Below are 23672 nucleotides of genomic sequence, written 5' to 3' on the forward strand. Positions count from 1 at the left end.
ATTCAAGTTCTGATGCATCTTTGGTGTAAATAAGTCATGTTTTTAATATTTTATTCCACGGTATGGTTTTTCATTAAGGGAAGGGGAGAAAAAGGGTAGGTACGCTCATTGTCCAAAGTTGATAAGAACATTATATTTATATATATTGTTTATACTTGTGGTTGCAATGTAAGTATCTATAAAAAGGTATAAAGAATAATGTAACGATCATTTGCCTACCCCCAGTATAAAACATATAACATTGCCAATTTGATCATGTTAGCTGAAATCAAAAGCGAGCTCATGAAGAAATGATCAGGACACGGTGAGGGAATGGCCTTGTTTGATCCAGCTTGATCTTCTTCCATGTGGGCACCCAGTATCTGGTCCTGTTTATTAAAAATAAAAAGCACATTCATATGTCCCTGATTTAAGATGCCACCTTTACCAAATATTCTGTGTCTGATTCTGGATTTTTTTTTTTCCATCACATTGACCCTCTTTGTCCGTGAGCTATGCTGTGTTGCTTTAGGCACTGAGGCTCTTGATTTCTAACAGGAAGGACTAAGCCACCTGCTCCTTTGGTTCAGAGTTTTCCTGAGTATTTGAGTCTGTTTATCCTTTTCATGTAAACATTAGAATCAGCTTGTCTAGTTCCATTAAAAAAAAAAGTTTGGGTTTGTACCTGGAACCAAGTGAAACTGAAGTCTCAGGTCTTCTGCAGCCAAGTTCAGTGTTCTTTCCACACTCACCACCTCCCAGCTCTGTTTTCCTTCTTACTGCATTAGGAGGCATTCTGAGAGATGAAGAGGTTCTGAATATTGCTATCAAATAAGGCTTTTTAAAATGGACCATTGTTGGAATTTTGTTCCATAGGGGATATTTGATAGGGCTTTAATTCTTACTTGTTTGTAGTTCAGGTCATAAGAGGTTCTTTTAAAAAGGAAAGAAAAAATAGCTCTGTGAAATGTGCTGAAGTGTTTGCATTTGCTATTTTGCTTTGTTTTATAACCTTTGGTACAAGAGTTGGCATTTGTCAAAGCTGAAAATGTTGGCTTCTGCTCTGCAAGAGATTTGTAGCTCCCATTCTTAATGTGGGCGGTACCTGCAGGTACTCACCTGCTACCACACTCGGCATGACTGTTTTCTACTGTGAGACATTTTCCATGTCCTTTTAAAAGAATTTTAATACGTAAGCGCAGGAAACAAGGTGAACTACATGAATTAGGTGAACTACATGAGCTGGGCTCACTCCTGTGCCTCAGCACTTTTATTGTTGTTGTAAAGTTTGTTTTTCCTGATCCCAGGTATCTGAGAAAAGTCAGCCTTCTCAAGCAAACCAATTATTGATTAATTATATATAAGAATTAAATTAGCCTTTTGTGTGTCTTCTGCCTATTATTAATAAACTTTTTATTTTGAAGGCTGGGTGCGGTGACTCATGCCTGTAATCCCAGCACTTTGGAGGCCAAGGAGAGTGGATCACCTGAGGTCAAGAGTTCGAGACCAGCCTAGTCAACATGGTGAAACCCCGTCTCTACTAAAAATACAAAAATTAGCCGGGCATGGTGGCGTGTCCCTGTAATTCCAGCTACTCGGGAGGCTGGGGCAGGCAGCTTGAACCTGAGAGGTAGAGGTTGCAGTGAGCCGAGATAGTGCCACTGCACTCCAGCCTGGGCAAGCCAGACTCTGAAAAAAAATAATAAATAATAAAAAAACTTTTTATTTTGAGATAATATGGATTCACATGTAGTTGTAAGAAATAATACTTACATGAACATAAGCCTTCATTTCTCTGGGATAAATGCCCAGAAGTACAATTGCTGAGTCATGTGGTAGTTGCATGTTTTATTTTCAGGAAACTGCCAAACTACTTTCTGGAGTAGCTATCCCATTTCACATGTCTGCCAGCAGTGTACAAGAGATCCGTCTTCTCCACAGCCTCGTTTGGGGCTGTCACTGTTTTTGAAGTGACACTATGCTTAATAGCCCTTCTCGGAGGCGTGCAGCGGAGTTATCTCACTGTAGTTCTCAGTTGCATTTCCCTGGTGACTCATGATCCTGAGCATTTTTTTTTTTTTTTTTTTTTTTTGAGACGGAGTCTCGCTCTGTCACCCAGGCTGGAGTGCAGTGGCCTGGCCGGATCTCAGCTCACTGCAAGCTCCGCCTCCCGGGTTTATGCCATTCTCCTGCCTCAGCCTCCCGAGTAGCTGGGACTACAGGCGCCCGCCACCTCGCCCGGCTAGATTTTTGTATTTTTTAGTAGAGACGGGGTTTCACCGTGTTAGCCAGGATGGTCTTGATCTCCTGACCTCGTGATCCACCCGTCTCGGCCTCCCAAAGTGCTGGGATTACAGGCTTGAGCCACTGCGCCCGGCCCTGAGCATTTTTTCATGAGTTTATTTTCCATCTGTACATCCTCTTCATGTCTTTTGCCCATTTTCTAATTGGACTGTTTATTTATTTTACTGTTGAGCTTTGAGAATTTCTTATATATTCTGTTTGTTGGATATGTGTTTTTCAAATATTTTCTTCCAGTCTGTAGCTTGTTTTTTCATCTTTCTAACAGGGATGTTTGCAGAGAAAAAGTTTTCAACTTCCAGTTTGTCAGTTGTTTCTTTTGTGGATTGTGCTTTTACTGTGAAGTCTAAAAACTCTTTGCCTAGCCCTAGATCCTGAGGATTTTCTCCTATGACTTTCTAAAAGTTTCATAGTTTTATGTTTTGCATGTAAGCCCATAATCTATTTTGAGTTAAGTTTTGACTAAGATAGGAGACCTGAATTGAGGTTAATTTTTTTGGATCTCTAGTTGCCCCAATAAGGCCGTGCCTCCTTCATGGAATTGCTTTTGCAACCTTGTCCAAAATCAGTTCGACATATTTGTGTGGTCTATTGGGGGTTCTCTCTGCTATCCTCGTCTGCCTCTTGCCAACACTGTACTGTCTTGATGACTGTAGCTTTGTAGTAAATGCCGAGATCACCTAGACTGATTGCTCCCACTTTATTCTTTTTGATGGTGGCTACTTTAAAGTCTTTCTAAGAGAATTCTAACATCTGTGTCATCTCCCTTTTGGCATCTGTTGATTGTCTTTTTTCGTTTAGTTTGATATCTTCTGTTTCTCGGTGTGACAAGTGATTTTTTATTGGAACCTGTTTATATGATACTATGAGACTCTAAATCTTACTCAAGCCTTCTGTTTTGGCTGACTTTCTCATACGCCATGGTGTCAGAGGAAGCAGGGATGCTGTCTCATTACTGCTGGATGGGGGATAAGTCCAAGTTCTCCACTGGGGCTCCCGGCTACTTCCCCGTTGTGAGAGGGCCTCATCACTGCTCCATTTGGAGCCTGCACTGACAGCATGGGCTAGCATTGTTTCCACCAGCTGGGAAGAGAGTCCAGGTTCCCCAGACAGTCTTCCATGACTCTGCATTGTGGTGTGGGAAGGGAAGGGGTTGTTAGAGCCTGGTGGGAATGAAAATTGTGGCTTGTCACTCACCCTTGTCAGACACCGCCCAACAAGGGGACTCTGGATTGTCCGTACAGCCTGGCACGGGGGTGGTGTGGTTGAGGTTTTCTCTGTGGTGCTTGCCTGGAATCAAGCAATTCTTGTCTAAAAAGTTTTCTGTCTTGCTGGGCTACCTCTTTCCCTGTCCTTTGGCCAGAGAGAGCAGCTTTTGTTACAGCTTTTTATGTGTTTTGTTTTTGCCAATGCCTGCTGATGTTTCTGGGTTCTAGCTTCTTCAGCTCTATATTGAGAAAATGAAGCAAAAGGAAAATGCAGGGTCGCTTTTCAGGTCCTGAGGCCCCCCTGGCTTGTCAGCTTTCTCCGCATCTCTCAGTCTTTTTATGTGCGTTTTATGTATAATATCCAGGATTCTTAGTTGTATTTAATGAGAGGAAAAAGGAGAAGAACTTCGCCTTCCCACTGAGGACATTCCCTTGCCTATTTAAAACGAGTTTCAGCCAATAAGAACAGAGCTATTTGGACAGGCTTATTTGTTGTTCCTCCAGTTTATAGTCTGGGCTTCTGAGAAGCGCCTTACCATCACTTTGCCTGCATAACCTCAGTGCCTTCGCACACGCCACCTGTTTTCCCGTCTTCATGATGTGCTCAGCCAGACCTCTCGTCTGAAGCTAGTTTAATGAGGATGTCCCCAGTTTTCTGGCCTGATCCCTCCAGCCAGGAGGCTCCTGGGAGCACCCACAGCCTACTGATGGCATCTGCCCTGCCCGCAAGACAGGGGCCTTGCCCTCTGTGCCTACATCTCACCTCCCATTCTAGACCTTAACCCAATCACTTTTCATCCGTCCTTCCGTAATGAAAATATTAAAACATACCCAAATACACAGTTGTATCAGGAGCTCTGCATGCCCGTCAGCCACATCAGTAATGACCAGCGAGGGCTGCATGCCCGTCAGCCACATCAGTAATGACCAGCGAGGGCTGCATGCCCGTCAGCCACATCAGTAATGACCAGCGAGGGCTGCATGCCCGTCAGCCACATCAGTAATGACCAGCGAGGGCTGCATGCCCGTCAGCCACATCAGTAATGACCAACGAGGGCTGCATGCCCGTCAGCCACATCAGTAATGACCAACGAGGTCCCTTTGGCTGGTTTTGTCTACACCTCATCTATGTTTTCTCACCCCACTGAGTTATTTTGAAGTAAATCCTAGATATTGGCCTTTTATTTGTCAGTACTTCGGTATATGTCACTAAAAGAGAATTACCATTTCTACACCTAAAATAATGTATCATAATTCCTTAATATAGTCAGCCAGTCAGGCAATATTTACATTTAAGTTTCTCAGAATCTGATTTAGATTCTTGTGTCTAGCACAAGTGCTTTGCACGTAATTGATTCTCAGAAAATATATCTTGAAATAATGACTATAAAATAATAATGCTTTTAAAACTATCTGGCAAACTTTCTTGAATAAAGGATTCTAAAGAGAAACTCATTTAACTTTTAGCAACACATTTGCCTGAAATATAGTGAGATTGAAAGTTATTAACAAATGATTTCATGCAAAACTATATATCTAAAATATGTATTTTTAGATATTTGATATAGATATATAAGATATATGCATGTTTTAGTACATTTTAGTCACCATTTTCTAAGAGCAATGAGTTTGCCTTTTAGTGATTTGTAAGTTTTATTTGTATACAAAGTAATGTGATTATAAACGAATCCTCTTTTTCCTCAATTGCAATTTGATGATATTCTTTATTATAGATCATGTATTAATACAGTCTAACAAAGTGTATCTAAAATATTTAAGAAGAGGAAATTCCTAAATTTGTTAACCAGAAATTGTGATACTTGTTCTTTGAGGATTTCCTGTGTTTTCTCCTGCCAACAAAATAGTACTTTTGTGTAGCTAAGAAATTAGATTGAATTTTAACAGTCATATGCACTTTAGTTTTGTCTGCATGAGGAGCTATTCAAGGTGAGAGAAAAGTAGCTAAGAGAGAAGCTGTGGGTGCTGGTTCTGCGGTGTGGCTTTAATTTACAGCTGGAAGCCAAAAGTCTATCCAGAGTAAAGATAGATGGCAAGTATGTGAGCGCCCTTCTGAGGTCTGTCACCATCTGTCGTGACGTGTTGTGTCCTTAGTCCATCCCACAGCAGATGTTTTTCCAGGGTGCAGATTGTCCCTAGTTCAGCACTCTTCACGGCACTCCATTGCCCGGAATCAAACCCACCCTCCTCAGAGTGGTGAGGTCCCTGAGCACTGGCCCTGAAGTTCCCTTGCTGGGACCTGGTCCCACCCTCATCATCCCTCCATGTGGGAGAATCCACGTGAGAAGTCCTTTGCTGGACTGGAATCCACCCGAGAAGTCCTTTGCTGGACTGGAATGTGCCAAGGAGGAGTATTTTGTACCAGATGGCAGATCTGACTTCTCTAACAAGACCTAGTTCTTATTTTATGATTTTTTTCCTTTAATTTGTAATAATGTTGTAATTATTTCCTTAGGGTAGACTTACTTCACATTACTCATATCATAGGCACACTAAATGCTATTTTCTTACTGTCTTTCAGACAGAAACAGTCTCCGCCAGTCAAGAAACCCTCAAAAGTATTTTGCCATGGATATAGAAGATGAAGAAAACATGAGTAAGATCTAGGCCTATCACGTAGTATCAGATAGCTAATTTTATGTTAACATTTTGGTGTTTTTGCAAATATATTTCATGAGACCAATGTGGGGAATTGTGTTTTTTCCCGTAACGTGTTCTACTGATAGTGGCATGTTTTTAATTTTTGGTGTGTTCTCTGCAACAGGTGTCAGAATTTGCTGTAGACGTTTTCCCTGCAGCGGTATGTCTAGGTTTTTCCTTCCTCGTTATCGTCATGGGGCATCACTGTGCGCCCTGGAATGGGCTTCTGGGCACATCTCATGAAGCCCCACTGTTTCGTGTGGAGTCCTGTCACGGCACGCCTCTTAGAATAATGCTCTGAGTATTCATGCATGCAAATCGAAGATAAATGCTGAGATTGATTTAAATACCCAGTCCTTTGCAATAATAGTACAGAAATCCCTGCATTTTGAAGGAAGGAGGTTCACACGTGTCTGTTGCTCTGAAGTTCGCAAAGGTGCTAATGAAAGCTGGGACTGGTGTGGGCCTCCTCCTTCTGTGCTGTTCTCTCTGGGGCGGGTGGGTGGAAAGCCGCTGGGGTACGTCAGTGTTTCCTCTCTGTGTTTCCATCTATAAAAAGCTCGTTGAAGGTACTTATCTCTTCTAGTTCATCTTCAGTCCCAGAAAACAGATTTAAATGCTTTCACAGAAGTTGGGAGAGTTTAGTAGAGAAATTACAACAAAGGCATCATTGCTCTAACTAATATAAATATCCATATTTACCTTCTTTCTTGTCTCAAGGAATAACATGCAGCTGTCAATGATGAGTGACATGTCACTGGGAGTGATTATTGAGCATTAGAACTTGGCTCAGCACTTTCCCTTTGACTTCACGCAAAACTGATGATCTGGGGTCTTGGAATCGCTCTTGTGTACCGTATAGAACCCAAACTGTGACCCAGTGAAACACTTCTGCGTGGTATTGCTGCCCCGTGGGTGTGCTATGGATGCTGTGAGGGGCTGGGCCTCTGCTCTATGGACTGTACGCTAAGTGTTGGCTTTGAAGTTAGCCGTCTGGGGTGTGAGGGTGAGAACACTTCCTGCAGCGCTACCTGGCAACCACGGGACCAGTGTGCCCACCTCCCTTCTGCTGATGTGTGCGCAGCCCGTGGCTGCTGGTGATTGTTTTTTCAGGTTTTTTTCCTCATCCTTCCTGCTCTTGAGATCTTTTAAAAGCCCAGCTTTATGTTTTTACTGGGCAATTCTACTCATTGTTTCCAATTTTGCCACAAGCTTTAAGAGAGAGGTTACGTCCATACTCCTCATTTGAGAAAATGTGACCTGTGCTTGGCCCGTGCAGTAGCCCACCGATGGAGCGTGTGCAGGGGTCCCCAGGGCCTCTGTGTCAGGACTGTGGCCTACAGCCTGCAGCTGCAGTCACCTCGCATAGACAGAGGCTTCATGATCGTGTAGGTTCTGGAACTATCCCCAAACTGATCCTGTGATAACTTGACATGATAAACAATCCTCCTGAATAATTTTTCTGTAAAGATAAGCTGATGTTCTAGTGCTGAAACTTGGAAATTCTGGTCCTGTATTTTTTTTTATCATTTTGAAAGCAACGCGAAGCCCTATCATGATCAGTATGTACATTTATGAAATGTAGTAGCATGATACAGAGAGAGAAGGCATCTGTTTAAGAAAAGCTGTGAAAGTGGCATCTTTTTCTAGTTTTAGTGTTTTCCTTTATTATAGTAGCATTTTCAATGACAATGAGAGTAGTATTTCAGTGTGCTCCTGAAGTGAATAAGAGTTTAGAATGTATGTAATCTGTGTTACAGAAGTATATTCTTCTCAAAATTATTTGTCAATCCAATAGTAATTATTTTTATTTCTGAAAGGAAAGTATTTGGTTATTTCAGAGGTTATAAATATTTGGTTAAATGCCTGTCCAAATACATTTATAATGATTTGATTTTTGATATTGATAATTGTTTAGCAACAAAATCAAAATGTAAGCAGCAATCTAGTATGTCATGTTCTTGCTCAGTTTATTAATCTCTGACTTCCATCTTGGCTCTACTTTTTTTTAACCTTTTGTTCCCTTTGAGCACCGAAAGGAGTAACCTATCGAGCTTTTGCTGGAGGATGTTATAAATGAAAATTTAATGTCCATTCCATCAGCTTTGTCAACTGGGAGAAGTGGTGTGTGTGTGAGGATTATTTTGGAGAAATGATGTCTGTAGAGAAAGTTTTAAATTTCTTAGCCTCTGCCACAATGTGGCATCAGTTTTCCCACGGGTTGTGTCTAAACCAGGTTTATGCTCTGCTGTCTTGGCTGAATGATGCCAGCCCTGGAATTAGAGATCTTTAACCTCAGAGATTGGCAGCCAAGGGCAAGGACTTGGTCCCTTTCAACCTTCCCATGGATGAAGCTGAAGAACATTTGCACAACTTTTCAGTTTGCTTAACATAATGAGAATCTACCTTTACACATGTGGTAGAAATAGACCGTAAAGCCACCATATGGGGCACTTGTAAATTGGTTTACAATTTTAGCAATATTTTGGTTACTTAATATAGATTTTTGAAATCCTGTGGTAGATGTCTTTAACTTTCATTCACATTACAACCTTGCAGGGCACTGTAGCCCTCACCCCTGGGCTCTATGTGACAGCTGCCTAGCCATGATGGAAAGGAATTATTTCTTCTTCTATTTTTTAAAAAGCTCAATGAACACTTTTTACTCTAATTTTAAAATAAAAAATTAGGGCCGAGCACGCTGGCTCATGCCTGTAATCCCAACACTTTGGGAGGCCAAGGCGGGTGGATAACCTGAGGTTAGGAGTTCAAGACCAGCCTGGCCAACATGATGAAACCCCATCTCTACTAAAAATACAAAAATCAGCTGGGCATGGCGGTGCACACTTGTAGTCCCAGCTACTCAGGAGGCTGAGGCAGGAGAATCACTTGAACCTGGGAGGTGGAGGTTGCAGTGAGCTGAGATCACGCCACTGCACTCCAGCCTCGCCAGTAGACTGAGAGTCTGTCTCAAAAATAAACAAATAAATAAATAAATAAAATTTTAAAGTTATGTTTATTTTGCCATGTAATTTTAGAATTCTAAAATTATCTGTATTAATTTGAAATCTAAAATACCTTTAAAAGTTAGGATAAACAGATTTTTCTGGAAATTCATCAAATAATTGTTTTAAAAAAGACAAAATCACCAGCAAGTGTATTTATGAAGTTAGGAAGTTGTAGCCTGCCTACAGCTTCAGTTTTGTGTCTTGTTCTTACACACTTTCTATCATGGAGTGGTATTAAGGATTCAGACTTAATCAGCCCCCATATATAATGTTCTCATTTTAAAATAGATACTAGAAATAAAACCATACCCTCCAAACACAACAACTAAAAAGCCATAATACTTTACACAATTACATAAGCAGCATTTAAAGATTGGTTCATAAACTAAATCAAATAATTGCATTTATTGATTGAATATTTTAAATCTGAAAAACTAATTATCTGTGGATGCAAGTTTTTAAAATAGTTTTCTGAGAGACACTGCAATTTAAATCCCATAGATAGCATGAGGGTAAACAATAGTGAAAGGAAAATGCTAAAATAAATATACATTTATCCATATATTGATATTAAATTGTCATTTCATTATAAAGACCTTATTAATATGTAAGGTCTTTCTGGATTAATGTATCATCCCACATTTTGATAAGGTTGAAAAAGTCCAGATACTTCAGAATATTCTCAGAAAAAAAAATTATTTAAAGATTTTACTTTTTAAAGCAAAAGCAGTTGTTGACACTGAATAGAAATGGTATTAGTCACTGAGCAAAGTGTCAAATTACTTTAGTTGAGGCTGATAGTTCTTTAACTAAATGTCTAACTCTTCATGTATACATCAAGGAATAAAATTTATAAGCACACATCACTTAACCAGTTACAAAGAGAGCTAAAGGAATCTATAAATTTTGCATTTACAAGATCCTGCAACGAAGGCATTGTAAGTTACTCTTTCTGGGCACCACAGGTTCCAGCAGCACTGATGTGAAGGAAAACCGCAATCTGGACAACGTGTCCCCCAAGGATGGCAGCACACCTGGGCCTGGCGAGAGCTCTCAGCTCTCCAATGGGGGTGGTGGTGGCCCCGGCAGAAAGCGGTCCCTGGAGGAGGGCAGCAATGGCCACTCCAAGTACCGCCTGAAGAAAAGGAGGAAAACACCAGGGCCCGTCCTACCCAAGAATGCCCTGATGCAGCTGAATGAGATCAAGCCTGGTTTGCAGTACACGCTCCTGTCCCAGACTGGGCCCGTGCATGCGCCTTTGTTTGTCATGTCTGTGGAGGTGAATGGCCAGGTTTTTGAGGGCTCTGGTCCCACAAAGAAAAAGGCCAAACTCCATGCTGCTGAGAAGGCCTTGAGATCTTTCGTTCAGTTTCCTAATGCCTCTGAGGCCCACCTGGCCATGGGGAGGACCCTGTCTGTCAACACGGACTTCACATCTGACCAGGCTGACTTCCCTGACACGCTCTTCAATGGTTTTGAAACTCCTGACAAGGCGGAGCCTCCCTTTTACCTGGGTTCCAACGGGGATGACTCCTTCAGTTCCAGCGGAGACCTCAGCTTGTCGGCCTCCCCAGTGCCTGCCAGCCTAGCCCAGCCTCCTCTCCCTGTCTTACCACCATTCCCACCCCCGAGTGGGAAGAATCCCGTGATGATCTTGAATGAACTGCGCCCAGGACTCAAGTATGACTTCCTCTCTGAGAGTGGGGAGAGTCATGCCAAGAGCTTCGTCATGTCTGTGGTCGTGGATGGTCAGTTCTTTGAAGGCTCGGGGAGAAACAAGAAGCTTGCCAAGGCCCGGGCTGCACAGTCTGCCCTGGCCACCATTTTTAACTTGCACTTGGATCAGACGCCATCTCGCCAGCCTATTCCCAGTGAGGGTCTTCAGCTGCATTTACCGCAGGTGAGGAACGGTGCTGCTGCTTTAAAACACAGGGTCATTGCTCTTGGTAATGCTTCTAGACAACATTTTAGTTTCAGGATTGCTATTGACTTTCCCCCTTGACATCACTCTGTCCCCATCAGGAGGAGTTACTGGTAAGTCTGGCTGCTGGGGCAGCCTTTCCTTGATTTCCATGGCCATGTGGCCACTGAGAAGCCGTCTGCATCCTAGTGCATGCTGGGTCTGTCGCAGTGCAAGGCAGGGACACCTGAGGCCCCATCCACCAGGGCAGTGTTTACAACACTATCCATAACTCCCTTCCCATTAGGCAACCCACCCCGCCCCAACCAATGACCCTCATCCCACAGCAAGCCTTTAGCAGGAGAGAGGGAAGAAGAGCCCAGTCTTTGAAACCTTGCCTCCAGTTCAGCACCATTTTCCTTCAAAGGTCTCTTCCAGGAATCTCACATTCAAGATAAGTGACACCAGCCCGTCAGCAGCTGAAAACCCAAGTCTGAATCAGGATGGCAGCCTCTGGGCTCCCACATGACTGGCTGGTGGCTGTTCGCTGTCCCTCAGCCAAGGAGCCCCTCGAAGCAGAGAATGAGGCAGCACAGCAGTGAGCACCTATCAGAGGGCAGGGAGAGAGGGGCCTCCAACAACTGTTCTAGGGCCTGCCAGTTGCCTGGGAGTCTCTACTTTGAATTTCCTACATAGGCTTTATGAGGACTTCCCCGCTTGCCCAGGCTGGAGGTGGGCAGCCACTCTTCCATTTGACCTTCCCCTCCCTCCCCCAGCCTAGTGAAATCGGGATGAAGGAAGGGGAAGTTCCAGGGTGGGCTCAGATTGGCTTACATGAAAGAGAAAAAGTAAAGGAGAAAATCGCCTTTAGTTCTCATCTCTAAATCCTAAAACTCTGATTATGTGTTGCTTCTTTTCTTGGAAATCCAAAATTCTTCTGGTCTATTGCAAAAATTATTCTTTTGACCCTCTATTCATTTATTCCTTTGTATCAGAGTCGTCTTCACTTCGAAGATAGCATGTATACTGCCCTTGACCAGAAGACTTGAAGGTGACTTGTATTCCTCTGGAAGAATCCAAGTGTCTTATAGTTTCCTTTTTGCTGTTGTCTACAATTAGAATAACCTCTGTGCAGTTGTAGTCTGAGATGACCAGGAGTTCTGTTTTAAAGGAAGGAAATGTATTTTATTTTGCCTAAAGGAACCAAATACGACATCAGTATAAAATAATATATTCAAGATATTTCACTGATTTTTTTAACAAACCAAATACTTGCTTCCCTTATTAACCTCTCATCAACATTGTTCATAAGGATTATTAGTCCATTTGTACTTTAACAAATCAGTGGTGCTAGATCCCATGTGATTTTTTATTTTTCAGGGTTACTCTTTGCTAAAATATTAAAGCCTAAGTTCAAAATATTGTCTGATGTGACTTGTCTTCCCTTAATATTGACAGAGTGACATATAAAACCATTGAAATGACATCAAATGCCGTGGATCCCAGATGTCTGAGCCTTTAGTATGTAGGCTGGGAGCACCTTAGGCGGACGCAAATAGAAGCCCCAGTATAGACGTCAGCCCTGCCTCCCTGGCTTGGCGATGTGCCTTCAGTGACTTCTGTGTGGAGCAGGACCAGAGCCCCTGGCATGGGAAGGCTGGAGGAGCATCTTTTGGTCTCCAGCCTGGGGAGGGGTGGAGGTGGGCAGGGCCATCTCAGCCCCCTGATGCCATGTTCCTCTGGGCTCTGTAGGTGCTGAACACCAGGCTCTAGGCCTCATGTCCAGAACCACTAGGGCAGGAGGGGATGGAGCTCCACTTCTAGTCTCTGCCAGAGGACCCTGCCACCTTGTGTCTTCAGAGCCCCCAGGGTAGCCCAGGAATGTGACATGTGTTCCTTGTAGGACCCAGGTGGCCCTCTCAGAACCCATCCTTTGGGCTTTGTTGCTGGGTTCTATTGTCTTCCGACAGGAAATTTCAAAATGTGCATTCTAGGGTGGGTAGAAAACCCTCACTCTTTTTCTAGAGTAATCCTTGAAGGACGTAGGTCAAACATCCCTGCGTGTCATTGCAGGTAAATGGTGCTGCCTGGGACTGTGTGGCATGGGTTTAACTCTTAAGAGCATGTTTCTTTTGTTCTTATATCTGTCCCCCAAATTAAGAGGGAAGTCCTTCATTAACCGTGCAGGGTGAGACCAGTCATCCCCTCAAGGGGAGGGGGCTGCGCCCTGGCCATGCGCCTCGGGTGCTCACCAGCATGAGCCCCAGCACCAGACTTTCCTCTCAAGGCTCTCGGAGCTCACTCTGAAGTTAGATTTCTTCGCCTCTCTTTGAAAATTTGGAGATTTGCCTCTTCTTATACGAAATGGAAACTTTTATTTCCTCTGGCTTATCCCTAATCTTCTTATGACTTTTTCTGTCTCTCAATTTGAATGAATCACCCTTTCCCTCTGGCGCCCTGGCCAATTCGAATGCGTTACCCCTTCCCTCTGGCACCCTGGCCTCGTCCTGTGTTTCTGTCACAGACTCAGTTCCCTGCCTCCGCTCACCCCTGCATTGCGGATGCCGCTGCCTGCGGGTGCGTGGATCCCTGCCACCAAAGCCGTTCTCCACATGACTTGTCTTGAACACTGTCCTATGGGACTCACTGATATTTGCTGGTGCAATGATAAGAGGAAAACATCCTGACAACTATCTTTTCTATTCATTTCGGAAATACTTTATTAAGGACCAACCTGGGGATGCTGGGTTTTCCTAGTGGTCATTTGATTTTCCAGACAAGTGTGAAATTGGTGGGACATGAGTTGAAACTGGCTCTTAACACCGACCTCCCAGCAGACATCATTTCCCAAAATGCCATGGGCTCATTATATCCCAGATAAATCATAAACCATAAGACCACGTCCAAAATGCAACAAATATATCTGTTCTCAGAAGCACCTTAAAACAGGTGTCTGTCTGACCTGAACATATACCTGTTCAGGTGTTCCGGACGTCTAAGCGCTTTCCCTCCCTGTGCTGTCCTCTGGTACACGATTCTATCGCGCCATCTGGGTGGTGAGTGAGCGCAGACAGAGCACGTTTGTGTGGAGAGGCTGGAGTGACTGAGAACCTCTCGGTGGCGCCTTTGAGGGAGGTGCTGTGCACAGCCTGTGGCTTCTTTCCCTGGACCGCATCCCCAAACTGCTCCTTTCTCTTGCCTGTGATTTTGCACATCACCCTGGGCTCTGCTCCCGGCTGTGTGTGACCTGGAGCTGACTGAGCCACACCGTGTGTGCACGTGAGAGAGGGCAAAGGGGGTGGAAGGGCCATACTAGGTGGGTGTAGGTGTGGGCAGGTGGCCCTAGGCAGGCAGTTTTCCTCTGTTTGCCTCGGTTTCCTCCTGAGGGCTGGGCTGGCCTGCGGTGAGGATTGGAGGGATGCTCGTGTGTGGTGCCCACACTCCACACTGGCCCCATGCGGGTGGCGAAGGACTTAGCCAGAGCCTGGCAGGATCCTGGGGTGTCTATTTCCAAGGAATGTTCTGGAAGAAACATACACACATACTTGTTTGTCAGATTTACCTGTGTGGTTTTCCAGATGAGAAGCAGCCTGTGTCACTCCATAAGGGAGAGTGCGTGCAGCATTCAGAGAGTGAGCCCTGCTCCCAGCTGCACTTGGCCCCTAACCTGCATCTGTGCCTCCCACACAGGTTTTAGCTGACGCTGTCTCACGCCTGGTCCTGGGTAAGTTCGGTGACCTGACCGACAACTTCTCCTCCCCTCACGCTCGCAGAAAAGTGCTGGCTGGAGTCGTCATGACAACAGGTAACCATCTTGGTGTTGTGTGTAACCCTGCCTGTTTTCATGTCTGACAAGTGTGAAATGTTCTCAGTTGACAGAAACCACTGTGTCATACCAGCGGGAGATGGTTGCTTCCTTTCTTCTTCAAAATGTCTGCCATATGCAAGTTTAGGAACTGCACTTACAAGCTTTTTCCCCCAAATGTTCATCTTTTTAACCTAAGTTTGTTGTATTTGAAGAAAGCATACTATTTGATTCCTGTCATCTTCGTCCTGTGAATGGCCTCAATCTGCTCTGGAAGATGGCAGGGGGCTTACTAATTCTGGCTTTATTTGAAAGTAGGGCCTATCTGTTGTATCAGTTAATGTTAACGATGCCAGACAAGTTTCTGTGTGACTTCTTTTGAGGAGGGAGAAAGCTCTAGCAAGAGTAGAAAATCTGTGGGGGAAAAAATGGTAGAATGGTAGAAGAAACCCTGTTAAATTAGTCTAGAAGTTCCCAGTAGCAAAAGGAACCCCCGAATCCTCTTCCCACATCCCGGGAGTGAGAACACGCGGCAGTATGTCTCTGTGGGTAGCTCAAAGGAAGCCACATCCTTGACCAGGGCCTGGCTCCCCAGGGTGGAGCAAGACTCAGGGAGAGGACCCCCGTCATGTGGGGCCACCTCTGTGCCCAGCATAGCATCTGCTCAGCCCAGCCTGGACAGCCAGATGCAGGAAGCAGGCCCTAGAGGTAAGGAAGGAAGCTGGGGACGGTTTCTCTGTCTACATCTACCAGCCCAGGAGAAGCCCCCCAGTTCTTGGTATGTGCCTTTCTTGTCCTTTCCCCCTGAGGGGTCACCTCTATCAGACTCTGCAGCCCTCTTCACTGACCCACCTCTTGCTGCCCTAGGAAACCTGGCTGTTCTGCTCATGACTTGTTTCCTTGCTGTGCCGTGTCTGGGGAGGAGGAAGTACTCAAACAGCAGTTTCTTTCTAATGTTTTGTACCTGTATTTTCTCCCCCTTTACCTCTCTCCTTACTGCTATCTTTTACATTAATCAAAGGTGAACACCACAACTACTGAATAGAGTAGTTCCCTAGGTAAGACTCCCTGCCTCTTCCAGCAGCCTGGGTGAGTGAGCTGGTCGTGTTCTTTCATAGTTTTTGTTGTTGTTGTTGTTGTTTTTTAACCACCTTAGAAGAGGCCGACCACCTTCTGAGAACATTTTACGTCTTAGTGTGTATTTCACCGAGACCACTTGCTCAGAGCCATAGATGCTGGAGTACTTGGCACCCCAGACAGCTGGTTCAGGGGCTGCTGCTGGTTGAGTGGCCTTGGGCAGGTTAGGAGGCCTCTGTGCCTCAGTTCCCTCATCTATACAGTGGAGACATTAGTAGCATGAGCCTCAGAGGACATTGTGGGAATGCAGTGAGGACAATTTACCTAAAAGACCTGGTGCATACCTGCCACATGGTGTGCACACCGTTGGTTCAGCTGTAGTGAATGCGAGTCTCCCAGCAGGTAACTTCCAGGGTTCCGGCATCACACCTGTGGTCAGCGGTTTATCTCACAAAGTTGAGACAGAGTGATATGTTTATGGGAGATCACCACTGCTTGTGATTTCACTCCCAGTATGGTTACATGGTGACAGTTTACTAATGAAAACATCGCAAGTTAATTCTGTTTTCCTTCTTATTCCTCTGGGTGCTGTTGACCCCTCCTTCCTATCCTCTTTAGTACTTCGATATTTGATGTCAAGGTTAATTACCAGACCAGTGAGTCTACCTTTCCATAGTGTTGCCCAGCTGTGTTCTAGTTGTGGGCATTCAAGAAAAGATGCTATTGCATACCAGAGGAAATTACTTCCTTGAGTTCAGTGTCTATGCACTAAGCAGTGAGGATGGCTGGCTTTCCAGAAATGTCACAAAGTGAGTCCTCAATAGGAAGTTGTTTGCAGTATATACATTTGCCCACTTAAAAAAATAGGTGATAAGAATATGCATGAAGATGAGCTTGAAAAGTCTGTTGGCCACTGAAAAGTTAAGTCACTGAGAATAAGGGTCAGACTTGAGGAGCACAGTTAGGCAAACATTACTGTGAATTACAGAAAATAGTGTCTCTCTTTTTTTTTTTTTTCAGGCACAGATGTTAAAGATGCCAAGGTGATAAGTGTTTCTACAGGAACAAAATGTATTAATGGTGAATACATGAGTGATCGCGGCCTTGCATTAAATGACTGCCATGCAGAAATAATATCTCGGAGATCCTTGCTCAGATTTCTTTATACACAACTTGAGCTTTACTTAAAGTAAGTTTAGTAAACAAATAAGGACAGGAAGCTATTAAAATATTCTTCTATTAGAAAACTATTGCAAAACCTTTCATTGTTTCTGTAATCATGGAAAATCTCTCAAAATAATAACTTTCGTAACAATAAGGCTGGATCCCATTCTCCCACAATGCTCAACAAACATATGCACACATACATACAATAACATGACATGGTCATAAATTTCAAGTCTGTGTTTAAGACCATGTGATTTTGTTGTATGCAGTATAAATAGAAGTTCCCAAAATGTCAGGTAAAGATGGTAAGTTTTATTCTAGTCACTGTTTCTAGAAAGAGCTAGTCTTGTGTCCAAACTCCTTTTCTTTACAATGCCATTTTTTGTATGTGCTCTTTCTGTTCTGAAGTCATAAACTGGAAGAAGGAAAAGTTACTCACATTCTGATGACATATCCATTATTGAGTGGACAAGAACTGTATTAATTACCCATAACATGTAAAATAAATATTCCAGTTCAAACTTATCTTTCCCCTGTTGAAAATACTAGCCTCTGAAAATTATTTTAAACTATGATAGACTAAAATTTAACTATATATAGCTTTAAATGTTACTTTTGCAACTTTTTTCCTTTCAGTAACAAAGATGATCAAAAAAGATCCATCTTTCAGAAATCAGAGCGAGGAGGGTTTAGGCTGAAGGATAATGTCCAGTTTCATCTGTACATCAGCACCTCTCCCTGTGGAGATGCCAGAATCTTCTCACCACATGAACCAATCCTGGAAGGTATGAGACGAGATTCTTCAACAAGCCAGTTTCTCAAGAAAATGTATCTGTATGAAGTAACAGATAAAAGAACTAACCTATTTTAAATCCCTTTTCCTTTTTTCTCTTTTTAATTTTAGACTTGGATGTGGATCTGATAAGAGTCTCTATAAAAGCATGGACTTTTTTTCTTTCCAATTAATAACTTAATTAGAAAACTTTAATGAATGAAAAATGCTGATTGTAATTAACCAAGTAATTAGAATGGAGCGAGAGTATTGGATTAAAATTGTATCTGTATTTAGATTTGGGTAATAAATATCTCTATATCAGAGGTATATGTGATCCTCCATATTTCTGAGGAATTCTAATTTGCTAAATGTGTAATTAAAGTATTTATTTGCCTGATATTTCAGCAGCAGATAGACACTAATGAAAAGTGAAACCGCTATTGTGATCATATTTTTTTCCATCCTTCTTTATATTTGAGGTTAGCACTTTTGTTTTTTAATGTTTTATATCCACATCCCTTCTCCCAAGCTGTTAGGCATTGTTTATTCCAAATGGAACGTTTTATTACATTACTTTCCTTGATTATAAAAGCAACAGGCATACTCACTGTGGAATATTGCTAAATATTTTTAAAATATAAGAAGGAACGTTAAAATCACCCATATTCCTGTAACCCAGAAATACTCACTATGGGTGTTTTACCATACTTTCCATGGGTTTATTTCTGCATCTGTCTAGATTTATGTTGGAAATTTTAAAAATATAGAGGAAAAAAACATAGCAAACACCCAAGTATCCATCACCCAGAATTAGCAAATGTTAGTATTTTGTCCTATAGAAATAAATCATTTCAGTTAAAGTGAAAACCCCATTTCCCCAACTCCCTTGGAGACCACTTTTGTGAATTTTGTTTGTGTTATGTCTTTCCTACTCAATTTCATGTAATTGTTTGTTTTTTTTTTTGAGACAGGGTCTCGCTCTGTCACCCAGGCTGGAGTGCAGTGGTGCAATCATGGCTCACTGCAGCCTCGACCTCCTGGGCTCTTAAGCGATCCTTCCACCTCAACCTTCCAAGGAGCTGGGATCACAGGCATGTACCACTATACCTGGCTAGTTTTTGTATTTTTTGTAGAGATGGGGTTTCACCGTGTTGCCCAGGCTGGTCTTAAACTCCTGGGCTCAAGCGATCCACCTGCCTCAGCCTCCCAAAGTGCTGAGATTACAGGTGTGAGCCATCATACTCAGCGTCTTAGTTTCACATACTTATTTGGTATGTGTATTTTGTATGTATGGCATAAACATGTGCATTTACATGCACAAACTGTATTTTAAATTTATAAGCTATTGTTAGATGTGCTTTTCAATAAATCACATAGATGGTTTACTACCTGTGGGGTTTTAACTCTTTTTTTCTCTCTTAGAACCAGCAGATAGACACCCAAATCGTAAAGCAAGAGGACAGCTACGGACCAAAATAGAGTCTGGTGAGGGGACGATTCCAGTGCGCTCCAATGCGAGCATCCAAACGTGGGACGGGGTGCTGCAAGGAGAGCGGCTGCTCACCATGTCCTGCAGTGACAAGATTGCACGGTAAGGGGCGAGGGCTCCCTGTGGCCACCTCCCTGCACGCAACAGGCTGTCTGTGCAGAGAAGCAGCCCGCCACACACTATCCACAAAGCACATGCCAGGCCAGTTAGGGGCCTCCGTACGCAGAGCAGTGCCTGGCAGTGTTTCTGGTCTCAAGCAGGGTTCTTCAATAAGACACAGAAAACCCAAATTATAAAGACAAGTGAATAAATTTGACGAAGCTAAAATTTCAAGACTTATTTACTAGAACCCACATATTTGGCAAAGAAAACCCACATATTGGGAAGAGATTTCTGATGTCTCATGTGACCCACAAAGGATTTGACTTGGTTACAAGCTGATTCCTGCACCTGCAAAGCACAAAGCCATGCATTTGGAGGATCCTTGCTGGGGTGTGGGGATGTCACACACATAAATGCAGACGTCGGGGCTCATGGACCCGAACCCTTAAGATCCAAGCCTTTTATTATATAGTAACTAGACTTTACCTCAAGGAAGAAACAAGCACAAGCTGATAGAACCTAGGACAAGGGATATTCTTAGAAGAGACGGCATGGGGGGCCAAGAAATAGCAAATGGCCAGAAAAGTTGCCCAGAAAGAGCCCTGGTGGGCCAGTTGGCTGCAGCTGTGTCCCTGCTCTGGGAGAGTGGAGAGTAGGGAGCAGCCACCTTGGAGGGCCAGGTGGATGGGGCTGGGTGAGGCTGACCTGTTTCCCTTATGGAGGGCCCAGGGCCACGGTAGGCTGGGGGTGGGGTGGGAGCCATGGCACTGCCACTGGAGGTCACCAGGGTGTCCGTCCCACTGGCAGGCAGTTTGGCGGTGAACGCAGCCCCAGAAAGTTGTCCGCAGGACCATGGGGTGAGAGGCTCCCATGGGGTTGGCCACCCCTCGGTGATTATGTTGGCACGGGAGCCATGGGAAGGAACGAGAGTCTTGGTTCAGATGACCTCGGCCTGTGTCCTCAGCTGCACAGAACTGTGGGAACAAACAAGATCATCCAAAGGAGGACCAGCAGCCTGTCTGTTCAGAGTCGGCTACGGCAACGGGGCCGGACCACTGTGATGGGCAGACTCAAAGGCAGGCACAGGAAGGGGGATGGCTTTATTGTAGGGAAAAAGGGAGGCTTTGGGTATGTTCTGATGGAGGTAGGGGAAGCCAAGATGGGCTCTGCAGAAGGTGGCCTCCCATGCAGCTGTTTGAGGAACCCAGGGGCATCTCTGGCTGGTCCTGGGTTGGAAGCAGGAAGGGGTGGGTGTGGGGCAACCACTAGGAAGCTGTAGTCCTTCCCTCAAAGCCTGGCTGCGGAGGCTGTGGTTTGGGTCAGAGTAGTTCTCCTGCCCTGTGTGGTCTGGCCGACGCCTGTCTGCAGCTCAGCCTCTCAGGCCAGGCCCTTTGCTGGATCAGGGGACAGATCAGATGATAGCACTCTGGACTCTTTTCCTAAAGAAATGGCACAAGAGGCCGGGTGCGGTGGCTCAAGCCTGTAATCCCAGCACTTTGGGAGGCCGAGACGGGCGGATCACGAGGTCAGGAGATCGAGACCATCCTGGCTAACACGGTGAAACCCCGTCTCTACTAAAAATGCAGAGAACTAGCCGGGCGAGGTGGCGGGCGCCTGTGGTCCCAGCTGCTCCGGAGGCTGAGGCAGGAGAATGGCGTGAACCCAGGAGGCGGAGCTTGCAGTGAGCTGAGATCGCGCCACTGCACTCCAGCTCGGGCGACAGAGCAAGACTCCATCTCAAAAAAAAAAAAAAAGAAATGGCACAAGGAAAATGAAAGATGAGTAAGGCCAGGCACAGATGTCTAGACCCGGGTGCAGTGAGCCTGAGGCCATGCTATGAGAGTGGGGACACCTGTAGGTTCCTCGGGTGTCAGCCAGACACTTCACGGCACACTGTGACTGGACACCTCCCGTGGGGTCCGCAGGACAGGTGGCTGTGGACGTGTAGTGGGTATCTCTAGGAGATGTCCTGCCCGCAGTCTTTGCAGAGCTTTACTTGTTTTACTTGCATGGACGCTGACTGTGCCTGACACCCTCTCACTGGCGCTAGGCGATTTCATCCTGATGACGTGTGTCTCAGCTGTCCTTTGTGAGGTGCATTGGTGGGAGCTGGTGCCACACCATTTCCCACCCAGGGCCTCTGCAGAGCTGTAGACACACTCCTGGAATTCTCTTACAAAGCATGTGTTCAGAATTAAGGACTCCTAACAAATGTAGGTTTCTGCAGGATCACTGCTTTCAAGTTTGCCCCGAAGACTGAATTCAGCTTAAACATGCTCTAAGTGCGTAGAGGCTTCTAATCTAGAGAAGAAATAGGCTTGTGTTTCTTAGAGGCATTGAATCACTTCCTGCTTTTTCTGTAAGTTCGGGAAACCTGCATTTTCATTTCCGTTTTGGAAGGTGAAAGGAACGTGTCATAGGAATTGGAGGATATGTCCATTCGACACATTTATTGATCTTGTGTGTGTGCCAGGTACATATTGTGAGTGCTGGGATAGGTCAGTAAAGAAAGCCGACAGAAACCTCTTCCTGTGCTGGGGTAGGATGAGGTGGATAGCCCGACATGGACCTGTAAATTATATGGAGGTCAGAATGGGGGTGGAAGCCTTGGGTGGCAGGGAAGGGAGGCCTCAGGCAGCAGGTAAGCAAAAGGCTTGAGTGGCTGGGAAGGGAGGCCTCCCTCAGAAGGGCTTTTGTACAGGGACCTAAAGTGGGGGCAGATGTGGCCGCCTCTGGGATCGGTGTTCCAGCTGATGGACCTGTGGACAGAAGCTTTGGGCAAGCAGCAAGGAGGTCCCTGAGGGTGGCCAGAAGCTTGGGGACAGGTGCAGGGTGAGAGGTGACAGAGCTGGGGGATCTGGCTGGAAGGACTGCTGGCATTTTCTTGGGAGCCAGTAGACTGTTTTGTGCCAAGGAATGGCCTGCGCTGGCCCATGTGTTCACAGGGGTCAAGAGGAGAGGGCTTGGGTCAGGTGTCAGGTTCCCCTTAGGAGAGGGTGCCGTGACACAGACAGGGTGGCGTGACTTGACCCAGCCTAGCAGTAGCAGTGGCCGAAAGTCAGGTCCTAGATCTCTTCTAAAAGTGGATCCCAGGAGATCTGCTGACGACTGTTATGACAGGGATGAGCAGGGCGAGGGTGACCCCAGAGTGGGGACTGAGCAGTTGGAGTTCGGCGCTGGAGCAGATCCAGAATGAGGCTTAGACAGGTGAGGTTGGCGGCTGTTTGTCCTGTGCTGCCTCCCCCACTTGTCAGCTCTGCCCCGCTAGGCTCTTGAGGGGGCGTGGAGTGGCCCTGAGACTTCAGGCCTCCAAATACAACTGTGGGCATTGTCAGGCAGAGACTGTGCCGTGGAGTGAGTGAGGGCGGGGGGATATATGAAGGCTCGTTCCAGCCTGGGCATCAGCCTCCTCCAATCTCAAGTCCTGCCACATCCACAGATCTAAGCCCAAATGTTTCTCATCTGTCCAGGCCTCCCTGTCTGCACACTGCCCAGTCGACCCTCATTTCCGACCTGTACTGCTGAGCATCTTCCCCCGCAGCAGCGTGTGCCGCACTGCCAACACCACTTCATGAAATGCACATTCGCCAGCCCCTCCCCCGAGACACTTCTATGAAATTAGATTGAGCCACTGCCTTTCCAGAAGTCCTCCAGAGGCCTCTTTCTGCCATCTGAATACCGCCCCATCCCTCATCAGGCTCCTAGGTGCTCAGGGGCCCCTGCCCTGCCCCTCTGTCCTGGCTGCCCTTACTGCTGTCCTGCGTCCCCTGCCCCCTAGGTTGGAACATGCCTTCCTCCCTCAGCCTCACAGCCCCCTCCTTTGGGGCTGAGCTTCAGGGTCACCCCAGGAGCATTCCTTGAAGTCAATACACCCCTTTTTCTTTTTCACAGAACCCTGCCCTTTCTCCCAAATTGATTTTACCTCAATTTATGGTTCTTTGTTTGTCTTTTCATTGCATTGTTGTTTAGCTCCTAGGCTGTGTCTCCCCCCAGTACCTCACACCATGTGTATATAGCGCCCAGCAAAGGATGCTCTGGACACAGCAACTCCCAGGCTGAGCAGAGCATGCTGTTTGCGGGGCTCAGAAAGAGAGAACAGGCATATTGTGAAGGCATGTGTGTGCTGGAGCTGATAACGAATACCTAAGTTGCCACTGGCATGCATAGTTGGTGTCATGCATGTCAGCCGTACACATGCAGCTG

At 45.3% G+C, this 23672-nt stretch overlaps 1 protein-coding gene across 10 annotated transcripts in view; it reads left to right on the forward strand.

The window, feature by feature from the left end:
* The window catches only part of ADARB1 (adenosine deaminase RNA specific B1), a 140063-nt gene that overhangs the window by 91659 nt on the left and 24732 nt on the right, over window positions 1-23672 (forward strand). For 6 of the 10 annotated variants that reach the window (XM_033235219.1, XM_033235144.1, XM_033235260.1 and 3 more), the window contains 7 exons: window positions 6028-6102; window positions 10120-11054; window positions 14745-14859; window positions 16957-17125; window positions 17740-17888; window positions 18850-18969; window positions 19301-19469. In XM_033235219.1, coding sequence (XP_033091110.1) covers window positions 6028-6102; window positions 10120-11054; window positions 14745-14859; window positions 16957-17125; window positions 17740-17888; window positions 18850-18969; window positions 19301-19469 — 1732 coding nt within the window. Of the gene's footprint in view, window positions 1-6027; window positions 6103-6138; window positions 6307-10119; window positions 11055-14744; window positions 14860-16956; window positions 17126-17739; window positions 17889-18849; window positions 18970-19300; window positions 19470-23672 lie in introns of those variants that run through there. The other 4 variants (XM_033235482.1, XM_033235733.1, XM_033235570.1 and 1 more) reach the window with 3 other exon arrangements.

This window comes from Trachypithecus francoisi, unplaced genomic scaffold (assembly GCF_009764315.1).
Source record: "Trachypithecus francoisi isolate TF-2019V2 unplaced genomic scaffold, Tfra_2.0 Contig00090, whole genome shotgun sequence".
Lineage (NCBI taxonomy): Eukaryota > Metazoa > Chordata > Mammalia > Primates > Cercopithecidae > Trachypithecus > Trachypithecus francoisi.